This window comes from Ochotona princeps, chromosome 6, assembly GCF_030435755.1.
Source record: "Ochotona princeps isolate mOchPri1 chromosome 6, mOchPri1.hap1, whole genome shotgun sequence".
Classification (NCBI taxonomy): domain Eukaryota; kingdom Metazoa; phylum Chordata; class Mammalia; order Lagomorpha; family Ochotonidae; genus Ochotona; species Ochotona princeps.
Window position 1 is genome coordinate 2,174,404 of NC_080837.1, and position 22,930 is coordinate 2,197,333.

The window sequence follows — 22,930 nt, forward strand, 5'->3', positions numbered from 1 at the left end:
ACGCGTCTCTCCCCGCAGCATCCCGCGCCTCACACCCGACGCGGGCAACCCAGCGGTTGCCATGGCGACCGGGAGCGCGTGAGCCTCGCCGCCCCTCCCTCCGCGGCCGAGCCCGGGCAACACCCCCTCTGATTGGTCACTGCTCTCTCATTATGCAAATCGCTTGCGTAGACTCGCGGTCGGCTGCCTGACGTCACCGAGCACGGGGCTCCGGGCGGCCGGGGATCCAGGGGCGCGGGCAGGGGCAGCACTCGGGCGGCCGCCCCGGGCAGCGGCTCGGCGGCGCGGGCTCCTCGGGCAGGGCGGCACCCCGGCGTGCCGGCCGCCGCCCCTGCAGGCCCCGCCCCCTCCGCGGCGCGGCCCCGCCCCCTGCAGCCCCGGTCGCGCCGCGGCCCCGCCCCCTGGCCCGGCCTCACACGGGTCCAGGGCGGGGCGCGGGGCGCGGGCGGCGGGCGGGACGGGGACATGGCCGCGGCGCCAGGGGGCTCTGCGCCGTCCGCCGGCCCCGGCCCGCGCTTGGGCTTCAGCACCGCGGACAGCGGCGCGGGCTCGCGGAGCCCGGCTCCCGCCGTGCCCATGAAGGACCACGACGCCATCAAGCTGTTCGTGGGGCAGATCCCCCGCGGCCTGGACGAGCAGGACCTGAAGCCGCTGTTCGAGGAGTTCGGCCGCATCTACGAGCTCACGGTGCTCAAGGACCGACTCACTGGCCTCCACAAAGGTGCGCCCCTCGCCTTTCCCCGCCTTCCCCGCCCCACGTGCCGGCTGCCCACCCCCTCCGGGACCCAGGCCCGCCTGAGCCGCCCCACTTTGCCCTCTCCCAGGAGTCTCGGCCCCCCGGCATCTCCCCACTCGGCTGTCTCCTCAGCGGGCCCCGACCTCCGGCTGCCGTCCCCCGTGCCCCCTTCCACCCACCTCCTTCTTCCTGACCCCCTCCGCGCCTCCTGTGCCTCCCCCTCCCCAGGCCCGTGGCAGGCTTGCAGGGAGAGGAGCCCCCCGGGGTGGGGCGGGCGCGGGCCACACCCCTTTCCTGCTGTGGACGGAGCCGGCAGGGGCTTGTTTACAGGAGCGCTGGGCTGGAGTAAGCTGGGGTCACGTGTGCAGTGTGGGCAGGGAAGGGTGAGGACCCTGATCTGACCCCCTGCCGCGCTGTGCTTGGGGGTTTCTTTGGCGTGGACCATGCTCACGCATCCTCCATGATCTCCCCCAAGGTGTATTCTTGGGGACTGGCACAAGGAACCTCACTGACCCCCACCCCATTTGCAAGGGACTGGGACCTTCCGGGGTGGGGCTGTTGTTAAAGTGGACTTCAAAGGGCAGGAGGGAGGCTCCTTCAGGCTCTCTGTTCAGCCTCTCATCTTTCCATCTGTAATAGCTTACTTTCTCCCTGTGTGCACACGCAGTCAGGATTACACAGCTAAGTCTAGGTGGAGAAGTGTTAGAAACCCTCTAGCTGGAACACTTTAACTGTTCTCTCATTCTCCACCCCTGTCCTCCTCCTGTTTTCACATCCACCTCTCCCTCAAGCCGTCTGTCTGTCCTGGAAGGTCAGCAAAGGGCTCCTTTAGGGAGTGCAGGAGGAGGGGGCCAGTGGCCCCCTGGGGTAGGCTAGGGGAGACAGGCCCCCACCCGGTTCTGACGTCAGACGAGATGACTTGGTAAGCCAGGACGTGAGCAGTCAGGTGTTTGCTGGTTGGTGTCCAGATGAGCCAGCCGTTCACCAAGGCCAGGTTGCCTTGCCAGCCAGCCACGGAGGGTCTCCCATTCCACAACCCCTCCCTGGTGGCAGTGACGTCCGAAGCTCGGATGATGTGTTTTCCTTGTGACGGCTGGCACAGGAGGAGGCAGCTGTCTTGCTCTGAAAACCACCCTGACTAGGGGTGAGGAGTCCTACAGCACCATCCACGGCTCACTATCCAGTGTCCCTTTCCCCATGGATGTGAGGAGAATTTCGCCCCCAAAGCTCAACAGAGAGCAGACTCCTTCCCCCCAACCCTCATCTTCAGAGGACAGACGCAATGAAGACACCAGAAGCGCCTGCCACAGCCTTTCTGGTCTGCAGCGGGCTCATTGAGGCTGTGCCCGCTGGACACCCACAGCTGCTCTCTCCACCTCAGAGCCTTCTCCACCCTGCCTGCTCTGACGGAGCGACTGTCCTGCTCCAAATCCTCCAGTGGTTCTCCGAATTCCGTAGGAAGAGGTTCGAATCCAGCCAGGACCATCGTGGCAACTAATGCCCAGAGTCCTGCATCCTTTCAGTCTCTCTGGCTGCCCACCAGGCTGCAGCCGTGCCAGCCCCCTGCCTTGACACAGTTTTCCCATATGCAGTCACCTTGCCTAACACGGTTACCATCTTTCTTGTCAGCCTGGTCTTGTTCTAGAGGCTGTGGTTTCTTCTTGGTCATTCCCCAATCCTTTCCACTCAGGTCAGTCCCTGGGATCCAGCCCTCCCAGGATCACAAATGCCTGTCCTATTGAGTATTCAAGCATTTTTGGTGTGAGTGAACACCCAGAAAGGCAGAGGGCCCTGCCTTGGAGCTGAACAGAGTTGGGCCCGAGCCCTTTGGCTTACCACAGACCCTGTCTCTGCTGTATGTCTGCTGGCCTGTTCTGGGGGGACTCAACAGCCCAGTCATTAATATTTGAGGTCCTATAGTGAAGCCCTGAGAGAGCTGATGGGATTGGGGGGCCCTAGAGGTGGCACCAACAGGAAGCTCTTAAACCAGTGTCCTCCAGTAAGCCTGTCATCAGGCTACTCCCCAGTTTGAGATTCAGGGCAGGGAAGTGGAAGGAGGGAGCTGTGTGTGACATCCTGATCATGGCTCCCCAACCCTCTTCTCTGAAACTGAGTTGAGGAAGAATCAAGGCTGATCCTGGGAGACTGTGAGAAAGGCTGAGGGGTGGGGGTGGTCTGTGTCAACAAGCGAGGCAAAGCCCTTCAAACAGGTTGAACCACAGCAGAACCAATGGCTGGTGTGGGAAGGTAGGTGTGGGATTGTAGGAGTGTTTGCCTGGGCATGGCCACATGTATCCCCCGGGCAGGAGGCCCCAGGAGCCAGGGACAGGTCTCCAGGCACATGTAGATCTTCCCACAGAGTGCATGGCCAGCAGAGAAGGTTCCTTGGAGGCAGTAGCCCGTAATTTATCAACTTGAATCAAGTCTCACCTAGAAGAGTGTTTGGGGGGTTTCCAGAACCCCTGTCTCTGAACAAGCCTCTTCCTCCTCAGGCTGTGCCTTCCTCACGTACTGCGCCCGGGACTCTGCTCTCAAAGCCCAGAGTGCACTGCACGAACAGAAGACCCTACCAGGGGTAAGTGTATAAGGCTGGGGCCCTGAATGCATGCCACGGCAGCAAGGGGCTGGGTGGACCCAGAATGAGAAGCAAAGCCGTCCCCGTAGGACAGGAGCCATTGACACCAAGAGCAGCTGCAAGCTCTTTGTTACCCTCTGTCTCCTGGCTCAAGGAGCCAAACCATCCTGGAGGAGAGATGGCAGTGCTGTGGGCTGAGCATACTGTTGCTCACCTTGGCTGGGGCCCTGCTGCTCAGCTATCCTGCCTTCCCAGCCCAAGGGTCCTGGGTGGCATGCTTCCTTCTGTTCACTTCCTGCGGTGGTTTTCCTTGATGAGGGGAGGGGAGGTGGGAGGGTGTGACTCACCAAAATGGTCTGCCCTTGAACTCCAGAAACCCGGCTGAAGCTCAGGAGACCCGATTCTGTGGGCTTGGAGGTGCTAGCGGGCTAGGTTTGGTTTTGGCTGACAGGTGACCTCTGTTTCCTGACAATGAAGTGAAAAGAGGCAGTTGCTAGAGCCGGCACGAGCTGATCAAGAGAGTTGAGCTACACAGCCTCCTTTTCTTGTCCAAGGAAGAATGTATCTTAGAACAAGGGTGCTATTCAAATGCCCTTTAGTGGGAATGGGGGAGACAGACCAAGTATAGGGCTGTGTGCAGTTGTAAGCCTCAGAGGTGAGGGGATCGTTAGCTTGCAGGAAAGACTCCAGGATGGACTGGAGGCAGAATATGTTGGGGGTTGTGATTTACGTGGATTGGGGGTATCTGGCTGGAGAAGATGGTTTTAGTGAGAATTCACCAGGAGGCATCAGAACGTGATTGTTCATGGATTCTGGTGTTGGACCCTCAGACTTGAATTTGAACCCCAGCTCCACCATCTGCCAGCTCTGTGTCTTGTCCCTAAATGATGGGCTAAGCCAGCACCCAGTTCCCTAAGCTGGGGGTGTGGGTGGGAGGAGGGATTTGGTGCAGAGTAAGACCTCAGTAAATATCACTGCTGGCTGAACTGCCACCTCTGTATCCCGGAGAGGGGCTTGGTTTCCCCTGGGTGTCCCTGCAAGGCAGGTTTGGAAGGAGATACCCATTCCACTTGGTAAAAGGCACTCAACTAACGCCTCTGAACTGGAGCTGGCCAGCAATGGAGCAGACAGCTGGGAGCTGATTGAGTGGATCCAATCCTAGATTCAGTCCTAGAAACTAAAGAAGCTTGGGCTTTCCTCCTGCCCCTGACCAGAGGCTCAGTGCCAAGTGCCATGAATGCACGGCCGTGGAGTCACACAGCTGAGAGTGAGCATTCAGGCCCTTCCAGTTCCCAGCTCTGTGGCCTGAGGATCATGCCAGGTGCGTAGCACACATTTCTGGCAGAACGCACGTGCTCAGTGGTGGTGCCAGTGATGGTGGAAAGCTCAGGCAGGGTGGCGGGATTGCTGGGTCAGTGTCCCAGGGAACCAGAACACAGAGGCAGGGAACAGCATGGGAGAGGCACGACAGGTGAGATGGGGCAGGACTGGAGGCTCCAAGGAGAGGGTCCATAGAGGGGACTTGGAATGCAAGGCTGAGAGAGGGGCGTGCCTTATCCTGGGGAGACACTCAACACTACCAAGGAAAAACTTCCCTCCACAAGCCACAGGACCACCCAGATGCGGGTTTCTTGGGGGCTCGCCGACATGAGGGTACCGGAGACGAGGCCTGAGCAGACCTGGAGTACTTGGAGAAATTCCTCCAGGAGGACAAGGTCACAACTAAGCAATGCTTGTCCCTGTGGCCCCAGCACCACTGATGCTGAGCCATTCCAGGCTGCAAAGCAGGCGTCCACTTCTCAGACAAGAAAACTGAGCCCCACAACTCTGGGCCCTGTTGGCCTGACCACAGAGCCCTCCATGCACATACTGCTCCATTGCCCAAACCAACCTGGGGGCGTCCAGGGATCTTCAATTCCAAAGAGGACCTCACTCCCTCCCACCCTTCCTCTGCAGGCCCCAGTGAGACCTGGCTTCCTTGGTGTGGCATGACCATGACTATCTTTGTCTTGTCTCCAACTTAACCAAGTGAAGAATTAATATTTAATTATTCTCCTAAATGAAAAATCGATGGCCATGTTGTCCAGCTCCAGCAGTGTGTGTGCCCATAGACTTCCCTCCCCTCCTGCGTGGTAGCTGACCTCAAAGCCCTTCCCCAGCCCTCAGCATGGGCGAGACCCCACCCACCCACACCTAACCCAGAATACCCTGGACACTGGGCACAGCTGCCCCCTGCTGGAGAAGCAGAGACAAGATTTCAACCCCTTGAGGCTGCCAAAATTGTCACTGTGCCGACCAAGAAAGGCAAGCTTAGGCCCCAAAGGCACAGTCAGGAAATCAGGGGACATTTCCTGGGGTCCTCATGTTGTCCCCCCATCACACTTCAACATTTGGGTCGCTATCAGGGACTTCTCCTAGCCTCAGCTTCTGTCCTCCCAACACATACACACACACACACACACACCCGGCTCCCATGAACCTGTATGCCACTCCCTCCAGTCTCTGTCCCGTGAAGCTATGGCATCTTCTTTCATCTCCGCTGCAGGTTCTAGAATCTACCTGGAGAGGGTGAGGCACAATGCCTTGAGCTTGTCTCCCTGCTCACAACCCTAATTCCTTGAGAAGCCCATCCAGTCAGACAGTTCTGAGGGACAGGCGGCACTTGCTCATACAGCATACGGGCAGAGTGCAAACGGCCACTGACATCGAGTTGCTCTCCGGACTCACCCGAGGACACTGCGGTGGGGTGGAGGCAGTCCAGAAAAAGGGCATGCTGCAGTGGAGGCACTGTGCATTCTGATCAGCAAGAGCCCGATCCTAGAAGTCGCTTACCACACCGCCACCTTGTTGGGGTTTACGTGGGGGGACTTGAAAGAGCACGGGGAGCAGGACACCGGAGGGTCTGAGACCATTGGTGACATTCTGGGTGTGGGAGAGCACAGGAAAGGCATGTGCACACAAGACTGGGGCTTCTGGGGGGAATGGGTCATGTGTGCTAGGCAGCTTAGGTGGTGAGAGCCCAGGAGTTCCTACCATGTTGGCAGCTTATAGTAGGGGAGGCAGGGGCACAAGTAAGCAGAAGGATCCATCAAATGCCTTTAAGAGATGACCCTGTGTAGGGTCAGGGTCAGAAGAGTGACCCCTCAAGACTGTGCTGCTTGCATACAGACCAATGATAGTGCTGGCCAGAGCTGGCCAGGACAGGGAGGATGAGAGTGGTATACTTGGGATGTCTGTGCAGATCCCAGAAGCCACTGAACTTGGTATTGGATTGAATTATAACAACAGATACAGGATGATGGTGCTGCTTCCTCCGCTTCCTCATTCCTCTCCCTTTCCTCCTCCTCTTCCTCCTTCATTTATTTGAAAGGCGGAGTTACAGAAAAATAAAGATACATTGCCTATCCATTGGTTCATTCTCCCAGTGGCCGCATGACCCAAGCTGGACCAAACCGAAGCCGGGAGTCTGGAGGTTCCATCAGGTCTCCCATAATGGATGGGAGGGGCCCAGGCACTTGGATAACACTTCACTGTTTTCTCAAATGCATTACTAGGAAGCTGGATTGGAAGTGGAGCAGCCAGAGTTCAAATCAATGCTTGTATGGCATGCCAGTGTCACAGGCAGTGGGTTAACCCACTGTGTCACAGTGCCAGCTTCTGATAATGCTGTCGTCTTTCTAACCCCTCATGCCTCCTTTCCCACAGTCTCTTATTATTTTTTAAAGATTTATTTTATTTTTATTGCAAAGTCAGATATACAGAGAGGAGGAGAAACAGAAAGGAAGATCTTCCGCCTGATGATTCACTCCCCAAACGGCCACAATGGCCGGTGCTGCGCCGATCTGAAGCCAGGAGCCAGAAACCTCTTCCAGGTCTCCCACACAGGTTCAGGAACCCAATGCTCTGGGCCATCCTCAACTGCTTTCCCAGGCCACAAGCAGGGAGCTGGATGGGAAGTGGAGCTGCCGGGATTAGAACTGGCGCCCATATGGGATCCCGGGGCTTGCAAGGCAAGGACTTTAGCTACTAGGCCACCACGTCAGGCCCCTTGTGGTTTTTTTAAGGATTTATTTTTATTGGAAAGGCAGATTTACAGAGAAGAGAGACAGAGAACAAGATCTGTCCACTGGTGCACTCCCCAAGTGGCCACAGCATCTAGAACTGAGCTAATCTGAAGCTAGGAGCCTTTTCCGGGTCTCCCATGTAGGTGCAGGATCCCAAAGCTTTGGGCCGTCTTCTATGGCTTTCCCAGGCCAAAAGCAGGGAGCTGGATGGAAAGTGGAGCAGCTAGGACATAAACCGGTACCCGTATGGGATCCGGGTGCATGCGAGGCAAGGACTTTAGCGACTAGGCTACCATGTTGGGCCCAACATTTCCTTCTTTGAGGATATTATGGTGAAGTTTCCTCCCATGGAGGACCAGTTGGTATCAGGACAGAGTAGTGACGAAAGCAATGTTAGGCCTGATGATGAGTGTTTTAGATGAGCCAAACAGAAGTTTGTATGGGCGTCTGCTTGCCCTTCTGCCAGCTGGGTTGGATGGTCCGGGACTGCTTCCAGACGTACCCGTTTCCCTCCACATGACCTGGAGCAAGTGGTCCTTGCCTGTCCTCTGGAGCTGGACTCTACCTGAGAAACTCAAGAGAATCAGGTACTCATCCAGAGAGCAAACTCACCTAAAGTACCGACAGGCCTGGATCTCAGACCCCTTGCATACTCGCATCCGTCCCACAGCTGTAACAGGGCAGTACCTCAGTGGCTTATGTGGGCAGCCACGCACAGGCATTCTCCAATCCTGGAAGTCCTTCTCGGTGACCCGAGGGCCTAAGTGCTGGGGACTCTGCTCTGCAGTTCATTTCCACTCCCTTCTGTCCTAGACCACGCTGCGCTCACCACTTGGCCTGTGTTGGGCTCTTCAATCTTTTCTCCATGGCTTATGGGATCTCTCATCCAATAGGACTGACTGGGTTCGTTTCCCCACTGCAAACAAAACAAAGCTGATACTCTGTGCTACGGCTTGCACAGCCTGCAACCTTTTTAAAGTTTGCATCCTTCCATAAAACAAAACAACAACAAAACAGCAATGCCATTTCTCTCTGGTGCACCTGTTCAGAACGAGCCATTGTTGTTTTCCCCACAACCCTGAAAGTTAGGATTATGAATGCTTCTTTTAGTGATATAGGTGCTGAGACTCCAAGACCTTACCAGGAGTTCCCTGGGGTAGGGTCGGGATTGCAGCTCCCTGCCCACAGCCCACAGCCCCACCTCAGGTGCAGGCGCAACAGCACCCCCCTTCATGAAGCTTCCTGAGTCAACCCATCCACCTGTCCACCACCCTGAGGCTCTGACCCATTCCTGCCTCTTTATCTGTGTTCAAACGCCACTGACCTCAGCTGCTACTTCTCCTTCTATAAAATGGCCCAAAAGAATGATCTTGTTATTAAAAGGACATAGAGACGCTGAATGTCAAGTGACCGAATACACCCGTGATGCGAAGGGCTCTCATCATGGGCCCACTAGAGGGGAGGCTGGGGCCTGTCCAGCTTCCCAGGATTGTTAGAGTCCAGGAGGCTCAGATTCTGTCTGGCCCAGGGCACTGTGTGGACTCTCTGGTGCCTCTGTCCATCAAAGGACATTGGTAAATTGGGTGGGAGGTGGGAGGGGTCGTCCACACCAGGAGCACAGGCTTCCAGGAGACCCAGCAGGAGGCCGCTGCCATGGAAACAGCTACTGTCAGATGTGCCTGTCCAGGCTCCAGAGAGACATTCTCAGGATCTATTTAAGAATTAATAAAATAATGATGGTCTCGCTCACCTCGCTGCTCCCTGCCTGGCACTCACCCAGCCTTGCCCCCTGGCCTCTCCTGTACCGACTGCCCTCCATCCCTGCCCTCTTTTCAGCACCTTTCTGTTTCTTGTGTTCTCCCATCACTCCTGCCTCTCTGTGTTTCTCCACCACTCCCCAAGTCTCCACTTCCTGCAGCTTTGTTCCTTGGTCACAGGTAGCCATGCCCAGGAACAGGATCTGTCCTGGTCCCCAACCCTGGCTGTCCCAGACCTGTCCAGCTCACTCTGATCATCAGTGACCTCTCCTCTCCAGACTCCTATAGTGCCCTGGGCCCGACCCATAGCCGTCACACCACAGCCCCCACCCTCACCAGTGGCTGTCCAAGCCTGGGTGGGAGTGGCGTTGTGCTGGTTCAAGCTTGGCTTGTTTTCCTCCCCCTTCTGCTTCTCTCTCTCTCTCTCTCTCTTTTTTTTTTTTTTGTTAATATTTCCTCCCCACCCTCCTACCCCCAAATCTGATCCAGAGGAAACTGCTCAATTGTGACTGCCAGTGTGTTACCATGGTTACTGGGTAGCACTTGTGGCTATGGTAACACAAAGCTGCCTGTTGTCCCGGCAACGAGCACACTGTTCAGGGATGGAGTGGCCCCTGATTGGTGCAGTAGCTGTACGTTTATTGAGGGGCGGGGATCACCTTGTCAGCTGCTCAGGCCAGGTGAGCACCAGTGCCCCTTCCTCTGTGGTCCAGCAGGCTGCCCTCCCAGCACTCCACTGTCTGCCCCCAACAGTAGCTCTTCACTCCCCACGCACTCAGCTCCCGGCAGTTCACAAAGACTTTTGCCTTCCCCATAACCTCATGTGAGCCACACCACACCCATGATTGGAAGGTGAGATGGGATTCATCCTGAATTTTCCCAGGGTTGGGGGTGTGGCAGTTGGGGTCTGTGCCAGTCACCTAGGATTGTCCCCAAGTCAAGATAGCCCTACTGTATGTGGCTGATACAGTTTCCCCGTCATACCCAGGCGGTTCTCACCAGTTTTGAGCGGGGAAACCCTGAACTAAAGGGTGAATCGGGTTGGGAATGGAGCAGAAAGAAGTGGAGTTGCTGCCCAGGGCCGGCTGGGGTGACCAGAAGGACCGGAGTCAGGTAGAAGATTGAGCTGTGGTTCTAGTGTGTTGTGTTGTGTGTTGGATATGTTGACTAGGGTTTCCAGCCAAGATGTTCAGCAGGGAGCTGAGCACCTGAGTGTGAAGGCCAGGAGGGAGAGGACATGGCCGGAGACACAGCGCTGAGTCATCCCTGTGCCGACACGGCTGGGGCTGTGCATGTGGGTGCTGCCATCCAGGCCAAGTGGGCAGAGCATCCTCATGTGGGAGAGCCTGGGCAGGACCAGAAGCCTGGGTATGGGCTGGGTTGCAGTCACACACCTGGCAAGTGGCAGCAGGGATGGTGACGGCCCTGAGCCTCATCCCCAGGTTTTTCATCCACACCCCAGAGCTCTGTCTTCAGTTTCAGACAACAAACACTAGCTTGCCCTCAATACACTAATTTCGAGGCTGCCCTCCTGTCTAAACTCTTTTCCCCGAAAGCTTTTGAGTCAGCCCAGAGGCTAGAGGAAACAGGCCTCAAGGGATCCCTGCCCAGAGTGCAGGCAAGGGGACCCCTTGGGTTGCCTCACCCCACCCCACCCTGCCTTGCCAGTGAGTGTCCTGTTGTCCATCTCTTTAGACGCCAGCAGCTTCTGTATGCCTGGGGCGAAAGAAGGAATCTTAAAGGAAATTAGTGTAGGAGCTTAGATCCCAGGAGCTGGCTGAGGGTAGCAGGTGGGGTCAGGGTCAGGCTTTGGTGTTGACCAAAGTATTGATCTGATGTCTTTCAGATGAACCGTCCAATCCAAGTGAAGCCGGCTGCCAGCGAAGGCCGAGGAGGTAACATCCTTGTCCTACAAATCTATGGCTGTCTCCAACCTGGGACCATGTGGACCCTCTAAAGTCCTCTTGGGTCAGAGGGAGGGGACACAGAGGGTCCAGAGCTGCCACAGGCACAGCTCATGCCAAGGAGAGGCCAGGGTCCTGTGGCCCAGACTCAGAGGAGGGAACAGGGGACAGGAACTGTGCCACCTCTCCCTGGACAGTGGCAGCTGCTGTGTTTCCAGGTGAAGCTTGTAGATTTGTTGAAAGAATCAGGCTGGGTTCTTTCATTTGTGTGTGTGTGTTTGTCTGTGTGTGTTTTCCTTTTGTTCTGGGTTGATCCATTCATTGCCTGGTTACTCATGGTACGAGATAAGGCAGACACAGCAGGCTTGATAAGCCAGCCTGAGGAACAGAGCTCTGGGGACCATGAGAAGGCTTTAAAAATGTTCGAGCCCCATCATCATCCTAGTAGTGGGAGAACAGAGAGGGAACCTGACCATCCTGACAGCCAGCTGAGTGCCGGCTGACTCCATGCTGGAAAGGCAGTGCTGGCTGCCAGTGTCGGCTTTTGCTGCCCATCTCACATGTGGGTCTTCACTACTGCACGATACTTGTGTGCAGGCCTCCATGTTGCTGCTAACTCACTCTCTCTGGTCAGTCACCTCCTTGGCTCACCCAGGATCACCCCAGGGGTTTTGTTAAGCAAAAGCAGGTGTTGAAGGTCAGAGAGAAAATGATACCTGGTTGGTGTGCACATACCCCGGTCCTACCTGATTCTACATCTCGGAGGTCCTGTTCAGTGCCCAAGTGGACAGGAGGGCTCCTGGTTCTGTCATGCTGCTGATTCTTCTGAGAAACACTCTTGGCATCCTGTTGGATGCTGGTTCTTGCTCTGCAATCAACATGCCATCATCCCCTCCTTGTCTGGGAAAGAAATTTCCAGGTTCCCCCTCCTCTACACACCCACATCCTCCTTTACGATCTCATTCTGTGCAGGCATGGTTTTGAGATGGTCCAGGCCACGTGCAAAACCCCGGGTCCACATGTCCCAAGAACTTGTGCTTCTTGGGAAACTCTGCTGGACACCAGGGCCATTGCTAGCTTTCTTCCAGGCCTTGCACACAAACACGGGACCCTCCCACACACAGCTATTATCTCTTCAGCCATTCAGCCAACGTTTTTGGAAAACTTACTGCACAAATATGAACTTGACAGACCTGGACAAGTAAACAGGGGCAGGGAGGGAGTCACAATTCAGTATGGTCAGCACTTTCAAAGGGAAAAACCCAGGGACACTGAGCAGACACCAGCAAAGTACACCCAACTTAGTCTGGAAACTGCAGATGAGCTCCCAGGGGGAATAATATTCAAGCTGCGATCTCAAGGGTAAATAGGAAGTAGTCAGATCAAGAATGGGAGAAAGCAGGAGCAGGTTTCTCAGGCAGAGGGGACAGAGTGTTCCACAGCTCCAGAGCTCAGCACAGCAGCATACAGCTGAAGGTCTTAGCTCACAAACTCACCCCACAGGGGCCAGCATTGTGGCATAGCAGATCAAGTCACCCCCTGCAATGCCATCATCTCATATGTGTGCTGGTTCGAGTCCCAGATACTCTATTTTCAATCCAGCTCCCTGCTAATGTGCCTGGGAAGGCAGAAGATTGCTGAAATACTTGGTCTCTGCACTCACATGGGAGACCTGATAAAGCTGCTGGTACATGGCTTCGGCCTGGCTGTTGCAGCCACTGTAGGGAGTAAACCCGAAGGTAGAAGATCTCTCCCTCTCCCTTTGTCTGTGCCATTCCACCTTTCAAATAAGCGAACAGATCTTTCCAAAAAAAAAACTAAATGAAAAATGAAAAAGCAAACTCCACAGTGCTGGCGTGCTCCCGTGATGTGGAGTCCAGCACACCTAGTCAGTCTTTAGGTAGCTACACGAAGGATGCCTGGGTGTCCACCAGGCTTCTCCCTGGCTTCCTGGCTTCAGTATGAGTTTTCCAACTTTTCTCCTCTCTCCTGTACAAGTTGGCAGATACCATCTGGGGCATCCCACCTGTACACCTGTCCAGGTTCAGAGCAGGAAAATTCACTAGAGAATGAAAAGCAACTCAACTCTGGACAAGCCTAACACCTGAATTCCCAGATTGTTGTGTTTCTTGAAAAAAGATTCATTTATTCTTATTGGAAAGGCATACTTACAGAGAGAAGGAGAGACAAAGATCCTCCATCCGCTGGTTCAACCCCAGAATGGCCTCAGTGGCCAAGCTGAGCAGATTCGAATGCAGGAGTCAGGAGCTGCTTCTGGGTCATGCAGGTGCAGGGTCCCAATGCTCTGGGCCATCCTCCACTGCTTTCCCAGGCCACAAACAGGGAGCTGGATGGGAAGTGGAGCAGCTGAAACACAGACCAGCACTCGGATAGGATTCTGGTGTGTGTCAGGTGAGGCTCTATCCACTGAGTCACCACGTGGGCCCCTGAATTCCCAAGTTTAAAAGCCCGAGGGTGCAAAGGAATTTCTTGGTGGAATGATTGAGTGGAGCCTCTGAATGTGCTGCAAAGAATCCCTGCAGGTTTGGGTGAGGAGATTTTTTCTGTTCTCCCTGCTGTCTGTGTTTTTGGGAGAGAAGAGCCAAATGGGGGGAAGGAAGGCTTGCAGGGGAAGGAAGGCTTACACTTTCCTCCTGAAAGTGTACCAGTATTTTAATTCTTGTTGATCTGTTAAACAATCTTATTGCTAATCAGCGCTAACGCATATCTCTTCTAAGGTGAGTTCAACCCTCTGTTGATTTTTTTTTTTTAAGATTTTATTATTATTGGAAAGCCGGATACACAGAGAGGAGGAGAGACAGAGAGGAAGATCTTCCATCCGTTGTTTCACTCCCCAAGTGAGCTGCAACGGGCCAGTGTGCCGATCCGAAGCCGGGAACCAGGAACCTCTTTCGGGTCTCCCATACAGGTGCAGGGTCCCAAAGCCTTGGGCCATCCTCGACTGCTTTCCCAGGCCACAAGCAGGGAGCTGGATGGGAAGTGGAGCTGCCGGGATTAGAACTGGCGCCCATATGGGATCCCGGGGCGTTCAAGGCGAGGACTTTAGCCGCTAGGCCACGCTGCCGGGCCCAACCCTCTGTTGATTTAAAAAAAAAAAAAGATTTATTTATTTTTATTGGAAAGGTAGACTTACAGAGAGAAAGCTCTTTCATCCGCTGGTTTGCTTTCCACATGGCCACAATGGCCAAAGTTGAGCCAGTCCAAAGCCAGGAGCCTCTTCTGGGTTTCCCACATAGGTACAGGGTCCCAAGGTTTTGGGCCGTCCACTGCTGCTTTTCCAGGCCACAAGCAGGGAGCTGGATGGGAAATGGAACAGCCAGGACAGGAACTGGCACCCACATGGAATGCCAGTGCTTGGAGGTGGAGGATCAACTAATTGAGCCATCATGCTAGCCCCAGAACTCTGCTGTTTTCTCTGGCAGGACTTGTGGTCTGCTCTTTCACTACAACACAGTAATTACCAATTCAAATAGTATAAGTAAGTGGTATAAGTCCAGGCATGCAGCCCTAAATGACCAAGACTGCCTTGATTTAGTATGAAAAGTAAAACATTGATTTTATTAAATATCATTCCGTTAACTTTTTGGGAGACTTAATAGTTTATTTATTTATTTGAAAAGCAGAGTAAGAGAAAGAAGGACCTTACATTCCCTGGCTCATTTCCTCAGCTGGCTGCAACAGCCAGAGTTGATCCAAGCTGAAGCCAGAAGAGAGCCAAGAACTCTATCCACGACTCCCATTTGGGTGTCAGGGACCCAAGTATGTGGTCCATCTTCTGCAGCCCTCTCAGTCTCATTAGCAGGGAGCTGGATAGGAAATGGAGCAGCCAGGACTTGGTGCTCCTGTGGGATGCTGATATTATAGGTGGTGATTTAACCCTTTATGCCACAACTCCAGCCCCCAGTTGTTTAAAGCAGACCAGCCCCGTGAAGGCCCGATCAACTCCCTCAGAGACTGCCATGTTTTGCCACCTGCCACTGAGTACCTGTCCATCACGCACACACAAGCTCCTTAATACAAAGAGTGACTTCCTGTTCTGGATCTTGAAGTTGGAGGCCAGCATATCAGAGTAGGATAGCCTTCCTGCTTTTCATCAGTAAACCCGTGGCTTGTGGGTGGGTAGCCAGTACACACACTGTGTCTGTCACAGCACTGAGCATGAGGTCAGTGTCCCCTGGTCTGCCCTAAGGACACTGCAACAGGACAGCCTCACCCCTCTCTTGGCCCTGCCTCCAGACCAGAAGCCAGGACCCTCTTCTTCCTTGCAGCCACACAACCCCAGCTGTGCACCGGGGGCCTGCCTGGACTCCCAGAACAACATTTTCACATTTCCCAGCCAGTTGCAGGCTGTTTACAGCTCCACAGGCCACACCCACATTCTGCATCTGTGGCTATGACACAGTTCCTAGGAGACAAAATGCATCTCATTTTCCAAGTTGAGGCTGTCTCCTGCCACACTCAAGGCACTTGCTTCTGCATTAAGCTTACTTAAGGCCAGAACCTTTTCCTAAGCACTTGGCTGTGCTTGGTTATGAACATTAAATATTTGGTGTGAAAATACCCCTTCATGTACTTCAAAATGTTGACTTGTGGGGCTGGCATCAAGGTATTTTAAGCTTCTGCCTGTGGCTGCCAGCTCATGTAAATGCCGATTCAAGTCCCAGCAACTCCACTTCTGACCAGAGAAGGGGAGACAAAAAGAGATCCTCCTGTTGGTTCACTCACCAGATGGCCACAATGGCCGAGACTGGGCCAGGGTGAAGCCTGGAGCTTCTCCCAGGTCTGTGACGAGGGTACAGGGACCCAAGTACTTGGTCATCTTCCACTGCTTCCTAGGCATATTAGCAAGAAGCTGGACCAGAAGTGAAGCATCAGGGTTAAGAATAATATCTCGGGGGCTTGGCAGCGTGGCCTAGTGGCTAAGGTCCTCGCCTTGATCCCATATGGCTGCTGGTTCTAATCCCAGCAGCTCCACTTCCTCTCTATCTCTCCTCCTCTCAGTATATCCGACTTTGTAATAAAAATAAAATAAATCTTAAAAAAAAAAAAAAAAAAAAAAAAAGAATAATATCTCGGGCCCGGCGGCGTGGCCTAGCGGCTAAAGTCCTCGCCTTGAAAGCCCCGGGATCCCATATGGGCGCCGGTTCTAATCCCGGCAGCTCCACTTCCCATCCAGCTCTCTGCTTGTGGCCTGGGAAAGCAGTTGAGGACGGCCCAGTGCATTGGGACCCTGCACCCGTGTGGGAGACCCGAAAGAGGTTCCTGGTTCCCGGCTTCGGATTGGCGTGCACCGGCCCGTTGCGGCTCACTTGGGGAGTGAATCATCGGATGGAAGATCTTCCTCTCTGTCTCTCCTCCTCTCTGTATATCTGGCTTTCCAATAATAATAAAAATCTTTAAAAAAAAAAAAAAAAAGAATAATATCTCAGTCCACAAATCCTCCCCTTCACGCACCAGCATCCTTCATGGGCACCAGTTCATGGCCTGCCTGCTACACTTCCTTTCCAGCTCCCTGCTTGTGGCCTGAGAAAGCAGCAGAGGGAAGGCCCAAAGCCTTGGGTCCCTGTACCTACGTGGGAGACCCAGAAGAGGCTCCTGGCTTTGGATTGGTTCAGCTCTAGCTGTTGCGGCCACTTGGGGATTGAAACAGCAGATGGAAAATCTGTCTCACCTTCTCTCTATAAATATGCCTTTTCAATAAAAATAAATAAATCTTTAAAAATAAAGTGGAGCATCCAAGACTCAAGCTGACATCCGTGTGAGGTGCTACAATCATAGGTGGCAGCTTCACTCGCTATGCTATAATCTTAACACTGTGTCCTCTACTGTTATTGTTTGTGGGCACCATGCTGTTTGCTGTAGTAGCTGAACCATTTTGCATTCCCCCCAGCAGCCACTCCTGTGAAGAAGCTGGGGCAACACCTCCTCAAGTGATTGGTGTTCCTCTGAAAGGATCTTCTCATTTTCTTATTGCTTACAGAACCATCTGTTCCAATCATTTGCCCAATTGTTAGTTTTTATTGTTGAATTGTAGGAGAATTTTACTTATTCTGGTTAATATCCCTTATCAGTTATGCTATTTGCAAATGCTTTCTGTCATCCTATTGATATCTTTCTCTTATTTTTTTTTAAAGATTTATTTTATTTTTATTAGAAAGTCAGATATACAGAGAGGAGGAGAGACAGGGGAAGATCTTTCATCCAATGATTCACTCCCCAAGTGGCCACAATGGCTGGAGCTGCACTGATCTGAAGCCAGGAGCCTGGAGCTTTTTCCAGGTCTCCCACACAGGTGCAGGGTCCCAAGTCTTTAAGCCATCCTCAACTGCTTTCCCAGGCCACAAGCAGGGAGCTGGATGGGAAGTGGGGCTGCTGGAATTAGAACCGGCACCCATCTGGGATCCCAGCACATACAAGGCGAGGACTTTAGCCACTAGGCTACCATGCTGAGCCCATGGTATCTTTTTTTTTTAGGATGTTTTTTTTTGTTTGTTTTTTTAATTTATTTTTATTTTTATTTTACATTTTATTATTATTGATATCATTTTATGATATAGCTCCATATTCCCTTATCCCCTCCCCAATGCCCATATCTTTTTATTATTAATAGAGTCCTTTGATGTACTGAAGCCTTTCAGTTCATTGTAGTTTGATTTTTATCCGTTCTTACTTTTGCTACCTGTACTTTCTGATTGTATCCAGGAAATCATTGCCAAATTCAATGTTTATTCTCTTCTTAGATCTCTGGGAGCTTTTACATTTAGGATTTAGCCACTTTCCGCTCATTTCAGGGTAAAGTGCATGTAGCTTCATTCATTCGCATGTTGATATTCAGTTTTTCCAACCCCATTTAGTGGAAAGATTGTCCTTTCTCCAGCAGAGGTTTTTGGCTCATTTGTCAAAAAGTGTTTAACCCCATTACAAGGTGTCCGGCTCCCACTTCTGTCCCTGTTTCTGTACGTGAGTCTTTATGCCAGTTCCAAGTTGTGGCAGTTACTGTATTTTTGTAACAAGTTTGAAATAGAGGATTTAGTCTCTTTTTTCATGATCAAGTCCCAGCCCAAGTTCCAAGGTTACCTCAGCACAGACATCAGCAGTCTCACAGCAGCCACAGGGGGCTGGACCCCTCTCTGCCAGGGTCGGGCTCCCAAGGCTTGCTTTGCTGAGCTGCTTGCTGAGCCCTGCCTCCCTTCCCCAGCACCCCTCCTTTCTGCAGGGACCGCAGGCCCAGCTCACAGCCCCTTGCTTGGGGTTAATGGTCCATGCAAGGCTATGGGCAAAATTTGTCCTCCTTCCCCCAGCAAGAATCCTTGGGGAGGGATCAGGGTAAGGAGTGGGGCAGGTCAGCAAGGAGGCAGTGAGGGCCTGGAAAGGTGGGTGTGGGGATGAGCTGGTGTAAGCGAGACTTAGGAGCCAGAGGCAAGGCCAGTGTCCTGTGGCAATGCTCATCTTATTGCAGGCTCTGGAACCCGCACTTCCTGACCCCAGTGTACCTTTGGGAAAGGCATGCAGGTTGGATTTGGTGCTGGGGGTGAGGCAGGAGGATGAGAAAACTATTTCCACAAATAGCCACCCTGCTACTCCCGACCAGAGCATTGGTGGCCCTTTGGGTCTTTTTAAGTTTTCCTCTGGTTCATCTGGGAAGAAGACTTGTGGGTGGGGAGGCATCATTCCTAGCTTTGTCCCCAGAGGATCGAAAGCTGTTTGTGGGGATGCTGGGCAAGCAGCAGGGCGAGGAGGACGTCAGGCGCCTGTTCCAGCCCTTCGGCCACATTGAGGAGTGCACAGTCCTGCGGAGCCCCGACGGTACCAGTAAAGGTGACTTGCACCCCACTGAGACTTCCTAGCTACTCTGGGCCCCTGGAACCTTTGGCCGCTGTGTCCTGAGCCACCAACCCGACCCCTTTTGTTCCTCCCCAGGCTGTGCCTTTGTCAAGTTCGGGAGTCAAGGGGAAGCACAGGCAGCCATCCAGGGCCTGCACGGCAGTCGGACCATGGCGGTGAGGGCGGGGCCAGGGGTACACCACATGGTGCCTGGGTGGGACCCATGGGGTCAGTGCTCACCACCCGTTGCCCCTGCACCTGCCCAGGGTGCATCATCCAGCCTTGTGGTGAAGCTGGCAGACACGGACCGCGAGCGCGCGCTACGGCGCATGCAGCAGATGGCCGGGCAGCTGGGCGCCCTCCACACTGCACCCCTGCCGCTCGGGGCCTGCGGCGCCTACACCACAGCGGTGGGTGCTGCCCACCGGTGGGGGGCGGGAGGCTGGCTGGGGCCCGCTTCTGGGCCCTGCACGCCCATCCTTTTTCTCTCCCAAAGATCCTGCAGCACCAGGCAGCCCTGCTGGCGGCAGCCCAGGGACCAGGCCTGGGCCCAGTGGCTGCAGTGGCGGCCCAGATGCAGCACGTGGCAGCCTTCAGCCTGGTGGCCGCACCACTCTTGCCTGCGGCAGGTAGGGGGCAAGGGTGAGGCTAGTGAGACTGACCAGGGACTGGGCCCGCAGAGGAGTGGAAGGGGTGGATTGGGTGAGATGGAACCGGGTAGGGTGGACTGGGTGGGACAGGACTGGGGCAGGCCAGAGCGGTGGCCTGATCCTCTGGCACCCCCTGCCGCCAGCCGCCAGCTCCCCACCAGGTGGTGGTCCTGGCACGCTGGCTGGTCTTCCAGCACCCATCGGGGTCAATGGATTCGGCCCCCTGAGCCCCCCGACGAACGGGCAGCCAGGCTCCGACACGCTCTACAATAACGGGCTCTCCCCTTACCCAGGTGGGCGCCTCTCGCCCTGGCTCCACCCATATCCAACTGCTATGGGGTGGGGAGCCGGAGCACTACTTCCCCGGGGAAGGGTTCACACCTCCAATGCCTTCCCCCCACTGTCCCACGGCCCTGCACTCCCAGGGCCCGCCTCACCCGTGCCTGCCTCACCAGGCCTCTCGCGCTTTCTCCCCAGCCCCGAGCCCAGGCACAGACCCGGTGCAGCAGGCCTACGCAGGAATGCACCACTACGCAGGTTCCACTGAGGGGCCGCAGGGGTGACTAGGGGGCAGTGCTGGGGAATTTGGAGGGGGGAGGAGTGGATTCTTGTTTGTGGAGAAGCCTTTCTTTCCCACCCCAGGGGCAAGGGTTAGGGCTGACAGGGTTGGACCAGTATGAAGTGGCCAGCCCAGCCGCTGGGGCCCAGCTAGGGTGGATTCTGTCTCCAGCAGCTTATCCGGCATCGTACGCTGCAGCAGTGAGCACGGCCTTCCAGCAGCCTGCAGCCCTGCCCCAGCAGCAAAGAGAAGGTGAGGGGCTGGGGCCAAAGACCAGGGCCCGCTGGGGCTGGACTCAGGGTCCACCCTGAACCAGCCTGCGACTGTCCCTGCAGGCCCCGAAGGCTGTAACCTCTTCATCTATCACCTGCCTCAGGAGTTTGGTGATGCAGAGCTCATCCAGACCTTCCTGCCCTTCGGAGCCGTGGTCTCTGCCAAAGTTTTTGTGGACCGAGCCACCAACCAGAGCAAGTGTTTCGGTGAGCCCGCCCTGCACCAGGGCTCTCCCCGTGGATCCTCAGGCTGCCCCCCTTGAGGCGCTGGTGTTCCCAGCTGCACTGGCAATGGAGCTGCTCCTAGATCAAGAGCAAGCATTGCTGTAGGCTCACCTGGAAAGGTCACATGCATATAAGACATTGGCTCGGGCAGGGCGTTGGACCAGAGACCCTTCCAGCTGCTGGTGCAGTGCCAGGGACCAAATGGGAGCCACCATCCCCTACCCTACTGCCTTCCAGAATCATACCTGTAGGATACTTGGGCCATTTACCCAAGTAGTACTGTGTGTGTGTGTGTGTGTGTGTGTGTGTGTGAGAATGGGTCTGAGTGAATGTCCATTTGTGTGTGATTGTGTCTGTGGCTTGGGAAAAGACAGGCTTGTCAGAGAGAGACAGGTCTGCCAGGCAGGGTTCCCAGCTCACTTCTCTGTTGGCCTCCCCAGGCTTTGTGAGTTTCGACAACCCAGCCAGCGCCCAGACCGCCATCCAAGCCATGAATGGCTTCCAGATTGGCATGAAGAGGCTCAAGGTGCAGTTGAAGAGGCCCAAGGATGCCAGCCGGCCTTACTGACCTCACTGACCAGCACAGAGAGGTAAGGCCCCAAGTGGTGGTCTTCTGGGCTTCCTCGGCCCTATAGGCTCTGCTGAGAAGGAAGGGATGGCAGGGAGCCAGGAGTGGAAGGAATCCCTGGAAGACAACTTGCAATTTCCCCTTCAGCCTCAGGCCTGAGAAGACCCAGGCAGCCTGGCCTGGCCTGGCCTCTGTGGTATAGAAGGGCCTGGCACAGCCCAGCACAGCCAGTCCTGCACTAGAGATCATCTGGGGATCACGGGAGACAGAGCCCCTCTGTGCTGGAGCTGGGGGACTGGAAAATGGGGTCCACCCGTTAGGGCCGGAGAGGCTGAGGGTGGCAGAGAACTGGAACTCTAGGGCCTGAGACGATGGCCACACCTGTAGACTGGGAGAGAAGCAAGCAGTCTCTAGAACTTTGCTGGGACATGGGTTGTGGCTGGTGCTCAGAGAGATGACAATTTGTAGGCTTTGGAAAGGATCACAGGTCCAAGGAGCTGCTGCAGCTCATGGGGAGCTGCCCAGGAGCCCTGTGGAAGAGCACCGGGCTGGAACCCTCTGACCTTGCAGGATAGGGCGACAGGGCCACTGCTTTGGCCCTGCTGCTGCTTGGAGAGAGGTTCATACACCCTCAGAATATGCCCAAGGGGCAAGCAGCCCTTGCCTGTCATACCTCCAAGATGATATTTGCTTTTCTCCCTCCCTCCATCTTTATTGATTAATACAGAAACGAAGAATGAGAGAAAAAGAAGGAAAAACAAGAAATGCTGAAGCCGCGCTTCCCGGAGAAGCAGCTGTGGGTGGAAGCGGGTCGACTGAGGAGGCTGGGACCCCGGGCCATCCTGAGGGCTTGGGCCCCGTTGGCATCAGTGGGTTGCTCTACACAGGGTGTTGGCACCCAGGCTGGCAGGGCACTGGGACCAGTGGAGGCCATGGGGGTGCCAAGGGCTTCTCTGCAAAGGAAGCCCACACTTTACTTCTCTCAAAACCATATCATTCCTTAGAGTTTAGGGACCAAAGGACTATCTTTTTTTCTTTTTTTTTTTTAAGAAAAAAAAGTATATCTATATAAATTAAAACAAAGAAAAAAAACACAAGAGAAACAAAGACATTATAGCGTCTGGTAAAAGCTGCCTTTAAGTATCTCTAGGAGACAGGGTGAACGACCCCCAGGAGCCTGGCCAGGCAGAGGGGGAGGCTGTGGGGAGGGCACTCCGTTCCCTCTTAAGCTGCTCCCCATCCTGTCCTTTCATGTTAACTGAGGACTTGGGGGCTGGGCTCAGATGCACATCAGGATAGAGTTTGGGAGGCAGTGACCCCAAACTCCGAGGCCGTCTCAGAAGGCACTGAGGCCTGGCCTGCAGGAACCTGCCTTGCCCTCCTGGTGGCTTCTCCCTTGCAGCCACTGCTGGCCCAGGCAAAGGAAGGGAGAGCTGGGATCCCCACAAGCTCCCACCCCTGCTGCCCAGTGTGGATGGACAAGAGGCGCAGCCTTTGGCTGAGCTGAGACACCTCTTGTCCCCTCAACCTCCAGCCAGCTCCAGTGTCCCCTTGCCCCAGGCCACCTTCTGTCTCTTCATCTCAGTTTGCTCACCCTGTGAAGTGGGTTCAGGCGGCTGCTGCAGATGTGGAAGTTCTGCCGCTGCTAGCAGGGGCGAGTCCTGGTGCAGGAGCTGCAAAACTGGAGGTCTTCTTTCCCTGGGACCTGGAGGGAAGTAGACGATTGCCAAAATACTTCTTCATTCCTTTAGAAAATACGCCTTTCCTATGCAAGA

At 54.6% G+C, this 22,930-nt stretch overlaps 1 protein-coding gene across 7 annotated transcripts; it reads left to right on the top strand.

Moving 5' to 3' along the window:
* Positions 1 to 332: 332 nt before the first annotated feature.
* Positions 333 to 22,477, top strand: CELF6 (CUGBP Elav-like family member 6). Of its 7 annotated transcripts, none has more exons than XM_058665438.1 (13): positions 333 to 721; positions 3,229 to 3,311; positions 10,979 to 11,027; positions 18,747 to 18,875; positions 18,978 to 19,057; positions 19,148 to 19,291; positions 19,378 to 19,510; positions 19,675 to 19,824; positions 20,009 to 20,068; positions 20,262 to 20,342; positions 20,426 to 20,569; positions 21,028 to 21,177; positions 21,883 to 22,477. In XM_058665438.1, exons 1-12 carry the CDS (start codon positions 466 to 468, stop codon positions 21,153 to 21,155), a joined length of 1,437 nt encoding a protein of 478 aa, XP_058521421.1. In that variant the 5' UTR covers positions 333 to 465; the 3' UTR covers positions 21,156 to 21,177; positions 21,883 to 22,477. The 7 variants fall into 7 exon arrangements, 5 of the variants coding, with proteins under 5 accessions (XP_058521421.1, XP_058521422.1, XP_058521423.1 ...); XM_058665439.1 differs by having other exon boundaries at positions 422 to 721; positions 20,265 to 20,342; XR_009245566.1 differs by lacking the exon at positions 21,883 to 22,477 and having other exon boundaries at positions 421 to 721; positions 20,467 to 20,569; positions 21,028 to 21,061.
* Positions 22,478 to 22,930: the final 453 nt, after the last annotated feature.